General features: G+C 45.7%; 1 protein-coding gene across 1 annotated transcript in view; it reads left to right on the forward strand.

Moving 5' to 3' along the window:
* Positions 1 to 17,724, forward strand: part of LOC142009280 (uncharacterized) — a 65,519-nt gene that overhangs the window by 21,994 nt on the left and 25,801 nt on the right. The window contains exons 7-14 of the mRNA XM_074987080.1: positions 7,286 to 7,405; positions 8,326 to 8,548; positions 8,811 to 8,944; positions 10,348 to 10,548; positions 12,175 to 12,323; positions 13,571 to 13,730; positions 13,958 to 14,066; positions 16,318 to 16,451. Of these exons, the coding sequence (XP_074843181.1) occupies positions 7,286 to 7,405; positions 8,326 to 8,548; positions 8,811 to 8,944; positions 10,348 to 10,548; positions 12,175 to 12,323; positions 13,571 to 13,730; positions 13,958 to 14,066; positions 16,318 to 16,451 (1,230 nt within the window). The remainder of the gene's footprint in view (positions 1 to 7,285; positions 7,406 to 8,325; positions 8,549 to 8,810; positions 8,945 to 10,347; positions 10,549 to 12,174; positions 12,324 to 13,570; positions 13,731 to 13,957; positions 14,067 to 16,317; positions 16,452 to 17,724) is intronic.

Genomic DNA, 17,724 nt, shown 5'->3' on the forward strand with positions numbered 1-17,724 from the left:
TGCGGCACCAAGTGAAGCTCCCCCAGAGGCACCGGAAACGACGGCACCGAGGACGACGGCACCGGGAGCAGTGGAAACCATCATGGCACCTGCTACGGTTCCAAGCCCACCAATAAGACCACCTGAGAGGGCAAAAGCTAAAACAAAGACCAGGCACCGCAGCCCTTCCCCTGAGGTAATCGCGCTGCCTCTGTCACCACGATCACCACCGGAGATTCGACGGGCAGCAACACCTTCAGCCTGCCACAGACATCCATCTCCCTTTCTTCGGAGTCCATCTCAGGGGGCTGCACGCTTCTCTCCATCATCTAGCAGAGACCCCTATGAGTATTCCCACAGAGGCTCTCCCCATACGTCGGTGTCATCTCGACGGTCACGGCATTCCTTGCACCACCCTTACATCTTTGCGTCATGGTCCAGGTCCCCATCACCGGGCCCCTGTCCCTGTTGCTATGACCGCCATCATTATACAGGGCGTCAGCATAGGAGGTCCACATCTCACCGTGGATCCTCGTCAACTCCCCCTCAACACCACAGTGTACAGCTTCCACCTGGGGGAACACCGCAAGTTCCCCAATCAGAGGCTGGGTCGAAAGACATTGAACCCCACCTCGAAGTTTCAAAAAGACAATCATACCAATACAGCCAGGATCCAGAGGAATTGGAGGAGAGATACCATAGTGATGCCTCCTCATCCTCGCCAGATGAGGCGGTGGTTCCTGGAGACAGTTCTCCCCCAGATGACCTGAAACAATTCCAGGAGCTATTCAAAAGGGTAGCTCAATCTCAAGATATTCAAGTGGCGGAGGTGCAGGAGAAGCACCACAGACTCCTTAAAAATCTCAGGCCCCCGTCCTCTTCTAAAATAGCTATTTCTTTGGACGATGCAATCATGGAGGCAGCCACTAACATATGGCAAACTCCGGCATCCGCTCCTCCTACCAACAAAAGGGCAGACAAAAAGTACTTCGTCCCTGCGAAAGGTATGGAATTTCTCTTTAGTCATCCACAGCCCAATTCGCTAGTGGTCGAATCGTCTCAACATAGGTCCAAATCGTCCCAGTACAAATCTGGGGGACTGGACAAGGATATAAAGAAGCTGGATCTCCTGGGTAGAAAAGCCTACTTGTCATCTACTCTGTTGCTCCGCATGGCCAACTATGCTGCTCATTTGTTGAACCACAATTTCGACAACTACTCTAAACTTACCGCCCTCATGGACTTCCTTCCAGAGGATACAAGGCCGATTCTTAAGGCAATTTTACAAGAAGGCTATGCGGCTTCTTGAGCGGGCGTACAGATTGCATTGGATGTGGCGGACACAGCAGCCCGCACCGTAGCCACTGCGGTGGTAATGCGGAGGGAGTCATGGCTTCACACATCCGGCATTCCCAAGGAGTTACAAGTCAAAATTGCAGACCTCCCCTTTGACAAAATAAAACTGTTTGCTGAATCAACCGACTCAGTCCTACACTCGAGCAAAGACTCCAGAGCGACACTTCGGACTTTGGGAATATATACCGCACCGTTCAGAAGGAAGAAGTTTTATCTTCAACAATGCCGTTATGGTTACCAACAGCAACGTACCCAATTTCAACAGGGGTATGATCAGGGACGTCATCAACAATCAGATTACAAGGGCCCTAGGCGTCGACCTCAGCAGGGCAACGCCTCCTCAGGGCAAAGTACAAGACAGCAGGTTTGACGGGTATGTCGAGGGTCGCGAAGCCAAGACTGTATCTCAGTGCCAATCTCAGTACATGTTCCATCACCGACTCAAGCCATTTTACCCACAATGGAAAAGCATCACTTCGGACAAGTGGATATTGGAGATTGTAAACACGGGATACACGATCCCCTTCCACTCATTACCTCCACCAAATCCTCCCACCGCACCCCTCCTCAGAGACCCCTCTCACCTACCAGAATTAAGGCGGGAGGTGGACCACCTCCTATTAATAGGGGCGGTGGAAAGAGTACTGGAGCAATTTCAAGGCAAAGGTTTCTACTCCAGGTACTTCCTGACGGAAAAGAAAACAGGAGGGTGGAGTCCCATTTTGGATCTACGCGCACTAAACCAGTATCTACGCAAACAGCGCTTCAAGATGACTACGATGGCTTCAGTAATCATGGCACTAGACGACGGAGATTGGTTTGCAGCCCTCGACTTATAGGATGTGTATTTTCATATCGCAATTCATCCAGCCCACAGGCGCTTCCTCCAGTTCATTGTTGGCACAGATCATATTCAGTACAGAGTCCTTCCATTCGGCCTCTCTTCAGCACCCAGAGTCTTCACCAAGACCTTAGCGGTGGTGTCAGCATACCTACACAGACAGGGCGTTTTCATTTTCCCGTACCTGGACGATTGCCTGCTAAAGGGATCTTCCCAGGCAGAGGTATTACGGATGATACACATCACCACAAACACATTTACCTCATTGGGCCTTATCATCAACTTCTCAAAGTCAAAGACCGACCCCACGTAAAATACAGAGTTTACAGGGGCTCAGATAGACTCAGTCATGTCAAGGATATATCTACCCGAGGCTCATTTTCACGCCATTGAGTCTCTCGTACAACTAATAACATACAGCCCCACTGTTCCAGTTCTTACGTGCTTACAACTATTGGGGCATATGGCGACCGCCACGTTTGTGGTGCAAAACGCCAGGCTGCACATGCGAGGATTGCAGCATTGGTTGGCAACCATGTACAAACCCTCAATCCACACCATTCACAAGAGGGTGTCACTTAAAACAAAGGCACGAAGGTCGCTAACATGGTGGGAAAACCCCAAGAATCTTCTAACAGGGGTGCCCTTCCGCCAACCACAAATTACTGTGTTCATTACAACAGATGCCTCCCATACGGGATGGGGGGCACACATGGACAACAAAACCACTCAAGGGTTATGGTCCCCCGTGGAGAAGATACTGCACATAAACATATTAGAGCTCAGGGCAGTGTTCAATGCGCGCAGGCATTTTCAGAATTATCTGCGCGGAAAAATAGTTGGTGTGAATACCGACAACACCACCACCATGTTTTATATAAACCGGCAGGGGGGAGCCAGGTCTCGTACACTTTGTGCGGAGGCTGTCCGACTGTGGAACTGGTGCATTGCCAACAATATAACCATAAAGGCTTCATACTTACTGGGTGTCCACAACGGCAAGGCAGACCAGCTCAGCAGACATTTTGCGCCCACTCACGAGTGGCAGATCCGTTCAGACCTACTTCACCAAGTGTTCCGCAGATGGGGTTTTCGCCAAATCGACTTGTTCGCCACCCAGGACAACAAGAAATGTCCCCAGTACTGCTCCAGAGCGGGCATGGGACAGGGGTCTTTGGGGGACGCCTTCATGATCCCATGGAAGGGCCCTCTACTTTATGCGTTCCCTCCCACGACACTTATACACAAGGTCTTGGGGAAGGCCAAAAGGGAGAGAGCACACATGATACTCATAGTCCCAACCTGGGACCAGCAACAGTGGTTCCCATTGCTTCTACACGTGGCACAGCATCAGCCATTTCCCCTACCAACAGTACTGGACATTCTCACTCAGGCTTGGGGGTCAATACTGCACCCGCACCCGAAGAGACTTCAGCTACAAGCATGGTTAATCCATGGCTAGGCGCCTTAGAGACTACATGCTCAGAGGCAGTACAACAAGTCCTTGAATGTAGTCGGAGGACTTCTACCAGAAAGACTTATCAGCACAAATGGTTGTGTTTTTCTGTTTGGTGCTCCTCCAGGCAGCTAACACCCCAGGATGCCACCATACCTACGATTCTGGACTATCTGCTACAACTCAAACAAAAGGGACTTTCTCTATCCTCTATAAAGGTGCATCTAGTGGCTATATCAGCGTTTCGGCAGGAAGAGGATGGATCAACGACATTTGCCCATCCTGTTGTCTCGCGTTTCCTAAAGGGGTTGGTAAATCTGTACCCCCCTCGGAAACCAATACCGCCGTCATGGAGTTTAGACTTAGTTTTGCACACCTTCTCGGGACCGCCCTTTGAACCATTGGCTACGGTCCCTCTTCAACTACTTACCATTAAAATGACTTTGCTCCTGGCAATCACGTCAGCTCGCAGAGTGAGCGAGCTCGCGGCCATAATGGCCACACCACCCTGCACGATATTCTCAAAAGAAACGGTAGTCTTACGTTTGCACCCAGCCTTCATTCCGAAGGTCTCTTCAGATTTTCATATTAACGAACCAATAGTGTTGCCCTCGTTCTATCCTAAGCCTCACAACTCAAATGAAGAGGCACGGTTGCACTTACTTGACGTAAGAAGGGCACTTGCCTTCTACATCGATAGAACTAAACCTTTCCGGAAAATGGACAGACTCCTGGGTCCATTGCATCCAGGTCAAAAGGAGAAGCACTATCTTCACAGAGGATTTCAAATCACATTGTGTCTTGCATAAGACTGTGTTACGAGCTTCGCAAGACTCCTCTGCCAGTTCCGCCAAGGGCCCACTCTACTAGGGCGATGGTGGCGTCAACGGCCTTCTTCAAAGGAATTGCACTGAGAGATATCTGCAGAGCGGTGACATGGTCTTCCTGTGACACCTTCGCCAAGCACTACGCCATGCACAGGATGCTTGATGAGGATACACGCGTGTCGACAGCAGTCCTTTCATGGGCAAGCTGCGCATAAATCGGGTACCCACCTCCTTTTTCGGGGTGGGGGGGGGGGGTTACTGCTGGGTAGTCACCTACTGTGGAGCACCCACGGGGACCACTCGAAGAAGAAGGAGAAGTTACTCACCTGTGTAGTAACGATGGTTCTTCGAGATGTGTCCCCGTGGGTGCTCCACTACCCACCCATTCCTCCCCACTTCGGACCTCTGTTTGTGTGTTTTTCAGGGGCATCCAGAGTGGTTGATCAGGAACTGGCGGGGACCGGATCGCGCATGTGACCGTAAGTGAGCAAAGAGCCGATGCACATCGGCGCATGCGCGACCCGATGGAGACTGCTGAAGAATTTCCGAGCTGCGGTGCCGGGGCGAGCCCGACACCTCCTGTGGAGCACCCACGGGGACACATCTCTAAGAACCATCGTTACTACACAGGTGAGTAACTTCTCTTTCTCTCTCCTTGTTGTAACACCCTTTTAGGTACTTGAAAACTACTATCATGTCCCACTCTTCTCTTTTCCAAACTAAGCAAACCCAGTTATTTCCATCTTCCCCTGTAGGTCATTTTTCTAGGTCTTTAAGAATTTTTGTTGCTCTTCAATATCTCTGCATTTTTCCTGAAATGTGGTGCCGAGAACTGGACACAATACTTCAGTGGAGGCCTAATCAGTGCAGAATAGAGTGGAAGAATTGCTTATCATGTCTTGCTTACAACATTCCTGTTAATGCATCCCAGAACATTTGCTTTTGTTTTGGAATAGTGTCCATCACAGGTACTTCCTTGGATTCATGCTGGAGTGGATTTTCATTAGAGTGCTCCATTTTGGCATAGTAACATTTACCAAAGTATTCACGGTAGTGACAGCATATGTCAGACTCCTTGATATCATTGTCTTTTCCTACCTTGACAATTGGCTCCTTGTTAAGTCATGCCAGAAGTCCCATGCATCAGTTGTAATGATACTACTCTTCCTCTCCAGCCTAGTAGTTTTCTTTGACAGGATAACAAGCCTTGTGGATAGGGGTTAAGGTGGTAGATGTGGTGCATCTCGACTTCAGTAAGGTTTTGATATTGTCTTGCATAACTTCATAAACTATGGAAAATTTATCTAGATGGAGTTACTATAAGGTGGGTGGAAAACTTACCCCCAGGGAGTAGTTTTCAGTGGTTCACAGCCAAACTGGAAGGGCATAACAGGTAGGGTTCTGCAGAGATCAGTTCTAGGCCCAGTTCTGTTTTAGTGTTTTCATCAGTGACTTACATAATAGCACAGAGAGTACGTTTACAAAGTTTGCAGACAATACCTAACTGGAAAGCGTTGCAAGTACTTTGGAGGATAGGGTAATAATTCAGAAGTCTACCTGCTGAGTGGAACTTGAACCTTGTTCTCTCAGAACTCACAAGTTCACCCTTTGAATCTCTACCTTCCTGCTCCATGTTTCCTCTCTCCATGAAAGTTGCATTTCTTATTGCTGTTACCGTAGCCAGAAGCACTGGTGAACTTGAAGTGATGATGGCAGATCTGCCTTACATTGCATTCCGTAAAGATAAGATTTTGTTGTGTTTGCACCCCAGATTCACTCCCAAAGTTGTCTCAGAATTTCTAGGACCAATCCATCCACTTACCTATGCTCTTCTGCAAACAGCACACTTTCTCGGAGGGACAGACTCTGTGCCCTCTGTCTGGAAGGCCATAGCCTTTTGCCTATATAGAACAAAGGTAGGCAGGAAATCTCCAAGACTATTCATTGTATAACAGAGAGGCTCTGAACAAGCGATCTCCATCTGTATTATGCTTCCTTACCAAATACTGAGCTTCCCTCCCAATGTGATAGGAGCTCGTTCCATTAGGGCACAAGTTGTGACTATTGCACCTCTTCAGGATGTACACCTTGACATCTGCAAACCAGCCATATGGGAGTCTGTTCGCATCTTTACGAGACACTGTTCCTTATCCAGGACTCCTCTGCTGGTGCCTCATTTGGAACAGCAGTCCTTTGCTCAGCCCAGCCATCTACATTGTCGTACCCTCCTCTCACTTTAGCACTGCTTGTTAATCACCCACAGTGGAATACAATAGGGACCATCAGTCTCAGAAGAACAGAACTTTACTTATCTGTAAATGGAGGTTCTTCAAGATGTTTGGTCCATATTCAACTATCTGTTCTCTTTCCTCTCTGCTTTGAATCTCCTCCAGTTCCTGGTGGAGAAGGAAGAAGACAGGTGACCTGTCTGACCTGCCTTTTATCCCTTCGGTTGGAGGCACAAGGTGATCCAGGGTGCATGGAGTGGATACTGTACTTTCAAATTCTCCAGCTCCAGGCACATGTGTGCGCGTGCATGCACACGCACACACACACAGAGTAAAGCACAGGTAAAGGCCATATATCTTGAAAAACCGCTGACTGCTAGCTACTAGTAAGTAGTCTCCTCTTTCTTTAAGCTATCTCATTTGACAACTCTCTCGTTTCTGACTCTGAACATCTGTGACATCCCAATAAAGCAGTTTCTCTGTGCAACTCAACTGCAGCTTCATCATTTGGTTGCAGATGGAACTTAGGATTTTTTTTTTTAAATGATATTGCCTGTTCTGGGTGTCATTTCGTTTCTCCAATTTCTCCCTTACTTAGATGAATAATTTGCAGCGAGAGAAAGATACGAAACTTCGTGACATTGGTCTTATCTGTGTTCAGTCTCGAAATAAGTTTTCCAAACGACAGATTCAGGTGGATTTCAATAACAGCCTTCAGGTAGGAATCCACAGGAACACTACTTCCATCCCTGTTGAAAGGGAGGCAGCACTTCTGGGACACCATGGCCGTGTCTACAGTAGGCCCAAACTTCGAAATGGCCACGCAGATGGCCATTTCGAAGTTTACTAATGAAGCGCTGAAATGCATATTCAGCGCTTCATTAGCATGCGGGTGGCTGCAGCACTTCGAAATTGATGCGCCTCGCCGCCACGTGGCTCATCCCGATGGGGCTCCTTTTCGAAAGGACCCAGCCTACTTCGAAGTCCCCTTATTCCTATCAGCTCATGGGAATAAGGGGATTTTGAGGTAGGCGGGGTCCTTTTGAAAAGGAGCCCTGTCGGGACGAGCCGCGCGGCAGCGAGGCGCATCAATTTTGAAGTGCCGCGGCCACCCGCATGCTAATGAAGCACTGAATATGCATTTCAGCGCTTCATTAGTAAACTTCGAAATGGCCATCTGCGTGGCCATTTCAAAGTTTGGGGCTAGTGTAGATGTAGCCCATCTGCATTGTGGTGTTATGTATTCAGTGGATGTTCACTGAAAAGTGGAAGGGAATCCATGTGTTTTTGTGCTACTTATACTTCAGTCGAATATCTGATATTTCTATGTATACTACTAATGAGAGTTTAGGTCACCTTCTTAAGGAGAAGCGTGTTCTCTAGCAGAAGGCACCTGTGTGTTCTTGTTTGGCTGATTTCATGAGTAGGGTCGTACATTCAGTAATAAATTTACCATTGTGACTTTCTGAATAGAGAGAGCTGCACCTAATGCAGCTTGTAGTTGAGCCACCATATAGGTCTTGGAAAGATAAGAACTGCTCGTTCCAGTAACTAAACTAGATTTTAGATACATCTGCTGCAGCTGATCAATCCATTTACTTTGCATACAGGTAAAACAAAGTCTGTTCTTTGTTGCAGGAAATGAGAAGGAAAGCAGCATTTGCTGAAAGTGGTGAAGATGAGGAAGAGGAGCCTGAGGATGAAGCATTAACTGCTTCAGACACAAGTGACCCTGGTGAAGCTGAATCCCAGCATGGGAAACTTCAGGTTTTCACAGTCAGTTCTACAGAGTATCTGAAACTGCATGGGAAGCTGCTTCGAGATGGGCAGCCACAAGTCTTCCACAATGATGAGGACACAGGTATTAACACCTCACCTGGGCTCAGCTGTCTGCTGCTGAGTTAGTGAACTGGTCTGTTGACTGCTCACTAGTACAGTGGTCCAGATCGTGTAATTTTGGGACTCCTTTCAGAGTGTTCTCCTATTTTGTTTTAAATTAGACTCTAAACTCTTCTGGCGGCGGTTACCTGTTTAGTAGACCTCTGATTGCTAATGTAACTTGCATAATTTCTTGGGAACAGTGCCCATGTAGGGGAATGGTAATGTTCTTATCTTTTGTCCAGAAATACCGGTTCTAAAGAAGTTTGCCATTGACACTGCCTTGCAGCATAGCATGGTGGCAACAGAGAAAGTGATCAGAAATGTAGCTCGTATCATAAGTCAAGTGATCAATTATCTGACCAGTCAGAGAGCAGAGGTAAGCATATAATCATTTTTTCATTTATTTTTATAGGGGTTGGGCAACTCTTATAAGTTTCCTCAAAACTAAAGGGTATTTGAAATGTGTAATAGGGAAGAGACATATTGTGGTGACTTGTATGAGCTCCAGTCTTATGATATGATACATTCTGCTGGTTGTTAGTTCTATTGTCCTGAGTCTTTTCCTAGATAGAGGAGAAAATGCTGTAAATGCAGCCAGCAAAATAAACAACATGGTGCAGTGGACTCCTGCTTAATGCATGTTTAGAGAACAGAAGAGACTGTCTTCTCACATCTCATTATCTCTGCTTGCCCGACAAGCCCTGAGTTTCTTTCTCTCAAATAAAAGGGTTAGTATTAACTTGTTTAATGCCTTTCATGTTGACTGACTTCTAGCAACTACTCCAAATGGAACCCCTAGGGGCAGCAGTGGTGGTATACAATGGACAGTCACTAGTTTGAACCAAAGACAAACTCATACATGAGAAAATATTGTAACTATGCCATTTTTCTCTGTGTTGTACTGACCTGAAAGGCATGCTTGTTAGCCAAGTCCCATAGGTTCACTTAATAGCAGATTGAATAAGGTAAAGGTATTTAATCATGTCACTAAATCAGGGGATGCCAAAGTGCATCCTTTAAACCATACCTGGCTCCAAAAATTCTGAAGTACAGCCTTTGGCCAGTTTATTATTCTTAATATGGGGTTATGGCAGAAAGACACTACAGGTCCTATCGTGAGCTGTGGCCTGACTGCTGTTGGCTGGGATTTCTCGTAAATGTAGGCTGTGCCTCTTTGTTACAGATGTTGGTGAATAAGTAGCTGTAGCTCTTTGGCTTGTGGTATCTTTGTGTTGTTACCCTGCACTGTAATGCCTCTGCAGAGAATGCCTATCTGTTGTTGTATGCATGATTTCATGGTCATAGGATTGTCCACAGGAGGGATGTGATGAACTAGATGTAGATCTGTATGCAGTGTTGTAGCTGTGTTGGTCCCAGGGATAATACAGTGAGGGTATGGTAATATCCTTTAGTGGACAAGCCTTCAAGCTTACACAGAGACCTGAAGAAGACCTGTGTGGCTGAGAAGCTTCCCGCTAACCAGTGGAAGTTGATCTAGTAACAGATATCTAGCTTGTGTCTCTGTGTGAGCAGTGGGTTCTGTATCAAATTAGCTCTCGGGCATGTTCTTTAATCCTTCTAGGTGCTGCATAGCCAGTCCCCCATGACATGAAGCAATGTAGGAGGAGGCGTATGTTGGTTACTTACATTGTGTGCAAGTCTCTGGGTGTTTTTGAAACAACTGGCAGAGCTCAGCAGGGATGTAGCTGGCATCATGTGCCTGTTGCACAGAGAACTTTTTATGTTCCCCTGACAGGATACTTTCTATTTGCCTTTCAGGATAATTCTCACCGGGCCCAAGTCCAGGAAACAGTGCAGGAGTGCTTGTTCAGGCTGCACATACGACTTCAGAAGGTGGTGAAAGAGAGCCTCCGTGATATCCAGTGCTATTTTTCTGTCCTCCTTCTTGCCAACCTAAAGAAAGGAGCCAAAAGGGCAGAGGAGATGTGTGAAGACAAAGTCAGAAGTTGGGGTTTACCTGTAAGACACATCCTTATCTCTGAGGCTTCTGTTTTATCAAACCCTTTCTTATGCTGGACCTCTCAACACCATTGCTACCATGTCTGCAAACTTGGGGCTGCCTTTCACTCTTTTCTTGTGCCCTTACATTATAATACCCTTCTGCCCACCACATACTCTGTTCTCTACAGAGCCAAATGAAGCCAAATATAAAATAATGCCATATTGGCATTCCACAGCAGAAGATCTATTAATGGAGATTCTCTGCATCCTTGTAAGGAGGAAAGGGTAGAAGATAATGCATAGTATCATCTGATCAGAAGGAGTCGGGTAGAAGAGTATCATGTAATTGCATCACATCATGAGACAGCTAAAAAGTGTCTATTTTTTAAAGCGCTTATATATATATAAGTGCTTTAAAAAATAGACATATATATACACACACACACACACACACACACACCTGGAAGTCCAAATAATAAGACAGGTGAGCTAGAGCACCTCATATTAAATGAGGCTATTGATATAATAGGAATTACAGAGTCTTGGTGGAATGAGGATAATGTGACACAGCAATATTAGGGTACAAAATTCAGGAAGGACGGAACAAATTGTGATCTGGTCCTAAAGGTGAATATAGTTGGACCACTTCGTAGTAGGGACTATAATATAAATAAATTTAACATCCGTCTGTCAGGAAAAACACCATAGCACAGGGGTGGCCAACACATGGCCCGCTGGCCAGAATCCATTCTGCGGAGCCTTTTCATTTGGCTTGGGGAGCCAGCCGTAGCGCCATTCTGAGAGCTGGCTTTGGGGCAAATGGTCGGTAATCTGTAGCTCTGGAACTGTATGCGGCTCTTTAAGGAACCATTTGTGGCTCTGGGTGCTGCTGCCGCTGGCTCCTCCTGCGGCTTCCTGCCCTGCTGCCCTGAAATAATGGAACTCAATTTCATTGGTTTAATGGCTGGCAGGAGAGATCCTGCCATCAAACTAATTAAATTGAGTCCTGTTATTTCAGCGTGGCAGGGCAGGAAGCCGCCCATGCTGCATGTGGGGGAAGGGGAGTAGGAGGGCGGGGGAGAGTTGTGCAGCTGAGCTAAGGAGGAAGCAGTGGCCTGGCAGAGGTGTAGAGGGTAGCAGCAGTGGCAGCACATGGACCTCCTGTGTGAGGTAGTTGTGGAGGCGGTTTGGCGCTGAGAGGGGTTAAGCCGGAAGGTGGGTTTGGGGCTGAGGGGTTAAGCCTGGGGGCAGGAGGCGGGTTTGGGGCTATTTTATGTTTGGCCCCTGGAACTTGTTAAAAAAAAATGCCATGTGGCCCCTAATGAGCACAGGTTGGTCACCCTTGCCATGCCATTCAATTTCAGAAAGGAGAACTACACAAAAATGAGGAGGTTAGTTAATTACACATTAAAGGTTCCTGTGGCAAAAGTGAAATCCCTGCACTGCATGCAAACTTTATAAAGACCAGTACTAAAGGTTCAGCTTAAATATATATCCCAAATGGTGATATGGTTGTCCCCCAGATGTAGTTTTGACCTGTTGGCAGCCAAAACGTGTATTCTTATCTTAAAGTTGAGCTGTTGTCTCCTGTGTGTATTGCAATACTGTGACAGACCCTCCCTCTCCTTGCTTTCCACTTCACAGTTTACTGGATATGCCTATGGTACATACAGAGCTATATGCGCTCGTCAAGGTGTCTACAGCTCCGTGGCATGTGGGTTTGTTGACTTCAATGAGCAACTCACAGAGCCAATATCTAGTGCAATCTCCATGACGTGGAATGAGGTCTTCAGGTACCCTCCTCTTCACTGCATAATAGATATTCTTACTAACACAAGATGCTCACAAACCTGGGTAATAAAACCACAATCTTGTACTGACTGCCAAAAATAGTGAGATGAGCTAATGCAAAATGCATGGCCCCTGTTGTTCTCAGGCCACTTCATTTCACCCAGGGAATAGTATCCCAACATTTGATACAGAGAATGGCAAAACTTCAAGATCTCATCCAATGCAGGGCTGAGCTTTCCAATTCCCTTCCTCTCCCCTGTCTAATTTACATTGATTTCTAAGTAGGAAAGGATTATTTGTGTACTCATTTGTATTAAATAACAACACAGTCCCCAGTCTTGCCACCAAATGCCGGCATGCAGGTGCAGGGCTGGTTTTATTAAGCACAGAACTGGGGCTATATTCTCCAGTCACTTTTTGAAGAAACTTATTCAATTACTATTTTAACTATGCAGTCATTTATATTCTGTATCTGTGTACTATTCATGCCTTACAGTGTAATGCAAGTCTTAATGAGGATGAAGGTGTTAAAATTTTGACTCAAGTGTTCGTAATGTTTTCTAATCCTTTGGAGGATAATATTAATATCATGGAGTAATAGTACTTATTTAATATATGCTACTATAAATTAAGATTTCAGTCAGTTGTAGCCCAAGTGATGCAAACTTTGAAACAGTAGATCCATAATATAAATTACCATAATGAATTGGAGCAGTGGTTCATCTTTTATAGATTGTAATACACAGCGTCATTAAAGAGTATAAAGAGTTCTGAGATCCTCTGATGGAAGCTGTTACATAAGTAGAAAATCCCAGGACAGAAACAGACTGATCTCTTGCAGGAAGGGTCCCCATAAAGCACACCTAGCATTTGCAAAGGGACTTTTCACATACTCTGTGAAGAAAAGTTGATGTTTCCTAGAATTTGTTTCTCCGGACGTAACTTCATCTTGCAGTCATTGGTAAGGTCACACCCTGGGCACTGTTTCCAGGGGTGCTCCAAGACTGGAAGTGAGACTGGGATGGCAGCTTGGGGAAGGGGTTCATGGGGTGGAGCCTGGAGTAGAGGCAGGTTTGAGCATCCCCAGCAAGATGAGAAGTCAGTGCTTGAGAACCCCAGTATTTTTTCCTCCAATAACAATATAAGTACGTGGTGAGCATGCCCCCAAATACCATTTTTGGCATTGTAGCATGTTATTCATGCCCATAGGTACCTGGATTAATCCTTGAATGCATTTCTCCCTTTCCAGTTGTAGACTGGGGGATTCCATCAAACGGTTCAGCAAAGCCATCTTAGATAAATTGAAATCCTTCTTCAAAGATCTCAGGACGAGGCTCCAAGAAAAAGGCAGAAACACAGGGCCAATAAACGTCATTCAGCGGCATCAAATGCAAGCTACCCAGGCTTTGGTAAGAGTGGAAACTTCTCAAAATTTATCTGTTTTCTGTTGGTAAATATGGTAAGGCTGCTTCATGGCTTGCAATTAGCCCTGGTCTTACTGTAGGGAATCTGCAAATGCTCAAGTAGTGTAACCCTCTTTGGCAATGGCCAAGTTTTGATAAACAGTTCTTTTATTTGAAAAGACAGTACTTTTTTGTGGCATACCATTCTGATCTTTCCTTCCTCCGCTTCCCAGTTGTGTAACTTTATGCTGGATCAAATGGAGTACATCAATAAAAGACAGCGAGGTGTATCCCGCATCCTAACACCAGAAATACAGGCTAGAATGAAACCAGTATATGCAGGTAGGGAAATCCTACAGATGGGTTAAATCTGGCTCTCTGTGCTTTTTCCCTCTCTTATTTCTTAAAGTTCAAAGGCCTCACTCGAAGCGATCACTTTAAATTCTGATTCATGAGTAGCCAAATACTGTTGTTTATTTGTAGATCGTTCAGCACCTCAAAAGGCAGAGAAGGAGCTGAGAATGAAATTCCCAGTAGTGCTGCAGAACTGCGCAGAGCTGGAGTTGGAGTCTGTCACAAAAATATAGTAGCACACGGGTCTGGTGTGTGCCTTGATATGACAGAGAAATCTGACACTGAAAACATCTGCTCCATGTACAGCTGCAGTTGAAAAAGCTAAAAATGTTTGGAATCATTAAGAAAAAGGGATTGATAATGACACAAACAGTATCATATTGCCTATATATAAGTCCATGGTACACCCACATTTTGAATACTGCATGCAGATGTGGTCGCATCATCTCAAAAATACATTGGAATTGGAAAAGGCTCAGCAAAGAGCAACAAAAATGATAAGGGATGTGGATCAGCTTCCTTATGTGCAGTGATTAATAAGGCTGGGACTTTTCAGCTTGGAGGAGAGGGAGGACTAAGAGGAGGATGTGACTGAAGTCTGTAAAATCATAAGTGGCGCAGAGAAGGTAGATAAGGAAGTCGTCTTATGTATTCCTTCTCATAACACAAGAACTAGGGATCGCTCAATAAAATTAAATGGCAGCAGGTTTAAAACAAAAGAATATTTCATCACACATATTTAGTCAACCTGTGGAACTCCTGGGCAGAGGACATTGTGAAGGCCAAGACTCTAACAGGATTCAAAAAAGAGCTAGATACATTTATGGTGGTTAGGTCCATCAGTGGCTGTTGGCTCAGGTGGGCTGGGTTGGTGTCCCCAGCCTGTTTGCCAGAAGCTGGGAATGGACAACAGGGGATGGGTCACTTGATGGTTACCTGTTCTGTGCCTTCGCTCTAGAGCACTTCACACTGGCCACTGTCGGCAGATGGGGTACTGTATAGATGGACCTTTGGTCTGACCCTCCTGCGTAGAGCTGCAGTTCCCAAGCGTGCTGTGTCCCCCTTCTCCCCAGGAGGGAGAACTTCTCATCTCCTCATGGCAGGTTGGGACTTCACAAATAGTAAGGCTGTCTACTGCCTTCAACTCTGAAGATCCCAACGTGCAATTTAGTATGGCTGCTTGGATCAAAATGAAGCATTATATGCTGGGACCTGCAGTTTCTGCAGGCCACTCCTGCAGTTTTCTTTTTAGTAGTCATTGTGTGTGGCACCAGGTATCCTTATATTGTTCCTTCCCAAGTGGAGCACTTTGCATTTGTCCTTATTAAACTTCATCCTGTTTACCTCAGACCATTTCTCCAATTTATCCAGATCATTCTGAATTATGAGGGATAGGGTCCACTTGGGAAGGAACAATCGGTTTCACACATACAGAATGGGGAGAGACTGTCTAGGAATGACTACAGCAGAAAGGGAAGTATAGTGGACCACAAGCTAAATATGAGTCAACAGTGTGATGCTGTGGCAAAAAAAGCAAACATGATTCTGGGATGCAAAAGCAGGTGTGTTGTGAACAAGACACGAGAAGTCATTCTTCCGCTCTACTCTATGCTGGTTAGGCCTCAGCTGGAGTATTGTGTCCAGTTCTGGGCACTGCAGTTCAAGAAAGATGTGGAGAAATTAGAGAGGGTCCAGAAAAGTGTGACAAGAATGATTAAAGGTCTAGAGAACGTGACCTATGAAGAAAGGCTGAGAGAATTGGGCTTGTTTAGCTTGGAAAAGAGAAGATTGAGGGGTGACATGATAGCCGTTTTCAGGTATCTAAAAGGGTGTCATAAGGAGGAGGGAGAAGACTTGTTCTTTTTGGCCTCTGAGGATAGAACAAGAGGCAATGGACTTAAACTGCAGCAAGGGAGGTTTAGGCTGGACATTAGGAAAAAGTTCTCAACTGTCAGGGTGGTCAAACAGTGGAATAAATTGCCGAGGGAGGTTGTGGGATCTCCGTCACTGGAGATATTTAAGAACAGGTTAGATAAAGTCTGTCAGGGATGGTTTAGACAGTACTTGGTCCTGCCACTGGGGCAGGGGGCAGGGGGCTGGACTCGATGGCCTCTCGAGGTCCCTTCCAGTCCTAGTGTTCTGTGATTGTTAGCAGCCCTTGGTTGAGTAGCAGGTAGGTAAAGCTGCACCAGTACTTGTGAGATTGTGTTCATATTTGCATACCATCTTTCTCCCATAGCATGCAGCCAACTGAATGGCCCTGGCTGTTTTCAGAGAATGAAGGATCTTATGCAGAAGTACATCCACGATCAGAAGATGACTATTTTTAACTCTGCCGCTGATAAGGTGCGGCACCAGCTTGACCTGCTCCAGGTGAGATGAAATAGAATTATCACTTTTCTGGAAAGTAGCTGGCCTTGTACAATGTGACATAACTGCTGCCTCTCAAACCAAAGAAGTTAAGGGCTAGCAGAGACCCCGGGAGGTCATCCACTCCAGCCCTCTGCTGTCCAGTACGACTTGGAGGAAGCACTTTGGTTTTTCCGTTTTCATTTAAGTAGCAGGAAACACACCCAATGTCAGAAGTGGTCCCCTTCCATTCTTCTTAGTTTGACTCTTGTTGCAGTATTGACTGGGGCTTTAACCCTGGTGCAATTCCAGTGCTATTAGTAACCACCCCTATTGTGGAGAACTTGCATAAAACTGACTAGATGGAAAGATTTTATGTGAAGGCTTACAGACAAGCTTTGCACAAGTACTCTCCTTCAAGGGAGGCTTTATATGGGTAAAATATGTTGGGGCTACATACCATGATTGCTCTCTTCAGTTTCTTCCATACTTGAATCCTGCTGTATTTTGGTTGTTTGAATCAGTAAATTTACTTGTTGATGGACTACTAGTAGCCAGGTTTCTGTTGCAAAATATATATTCCGGTATGCCTTAGCTATGAATAGCACTTAGAATTAAAGAGTAGCTATGAATAGCACGTAGAATTAAAGAATAAACAAAAATACGTCATCAAATGACATTTGAAAAGTGAAGAGCCATTGAGACAGAGAGGGACAGGAAATATGTTGAAGTCCAGACAGAAAATTGTATGTTAGTTTTGGTAGTCTCCAGGAGCCAGACGTTTGTATTAAAGATGATGATAATATTGCCCTTCCAGTGCTTCAGAAAAGATGAGTACCTCTGCATTAGCAAATTTATAATTTGGACCTGATTTAAACCTGTATTTGTCATTTCACTAAGTGGTTGTATGCCCATTAATATGGAGGTCCGCAAACTGCAGTCCATAATCTGCAAAGATGTTGGTAGGTCCTATTATGCAGTTTCTTCCTCTTTAAGAATCTCCGTTTGTAGGCTCTTGGGGGCAGAGAGCCCCAGTGCCCTATGCATAATTGGAAACAACAGAGAAGAGCCAGCTTAGTCCATATATGCTAGATAACTGAGAACTGGAAGAGAGTAGCTCCACTGGATTGCAAATGGGAGAGGAGGCAGGTCTATAGTCATGGAATCATAGAATCCTAGGGCTGGACGGGACCTCAGGAGGTCATTAAGTCCAGCCGTCTGCCTAAAGCAGGATCAACCCCAACTAAATCATCCCAGCCATGATGATGTCAAGCTGGGACTTAAAAACCTCTAGGGA

Source organism: Carettochelys insculpta, chromosome 2, assembly GCF_033958435.1.
Source record: "Carettochelys insculpta isolate YL-2023 chromosome 2, ASM3395843v1, whole genome shotgun sequence".
NCBI lineage: Eukaryota > Metazoa > Chordata > Testudines > Carettochelyidae > Carettochelys > Carettochelys insculpta.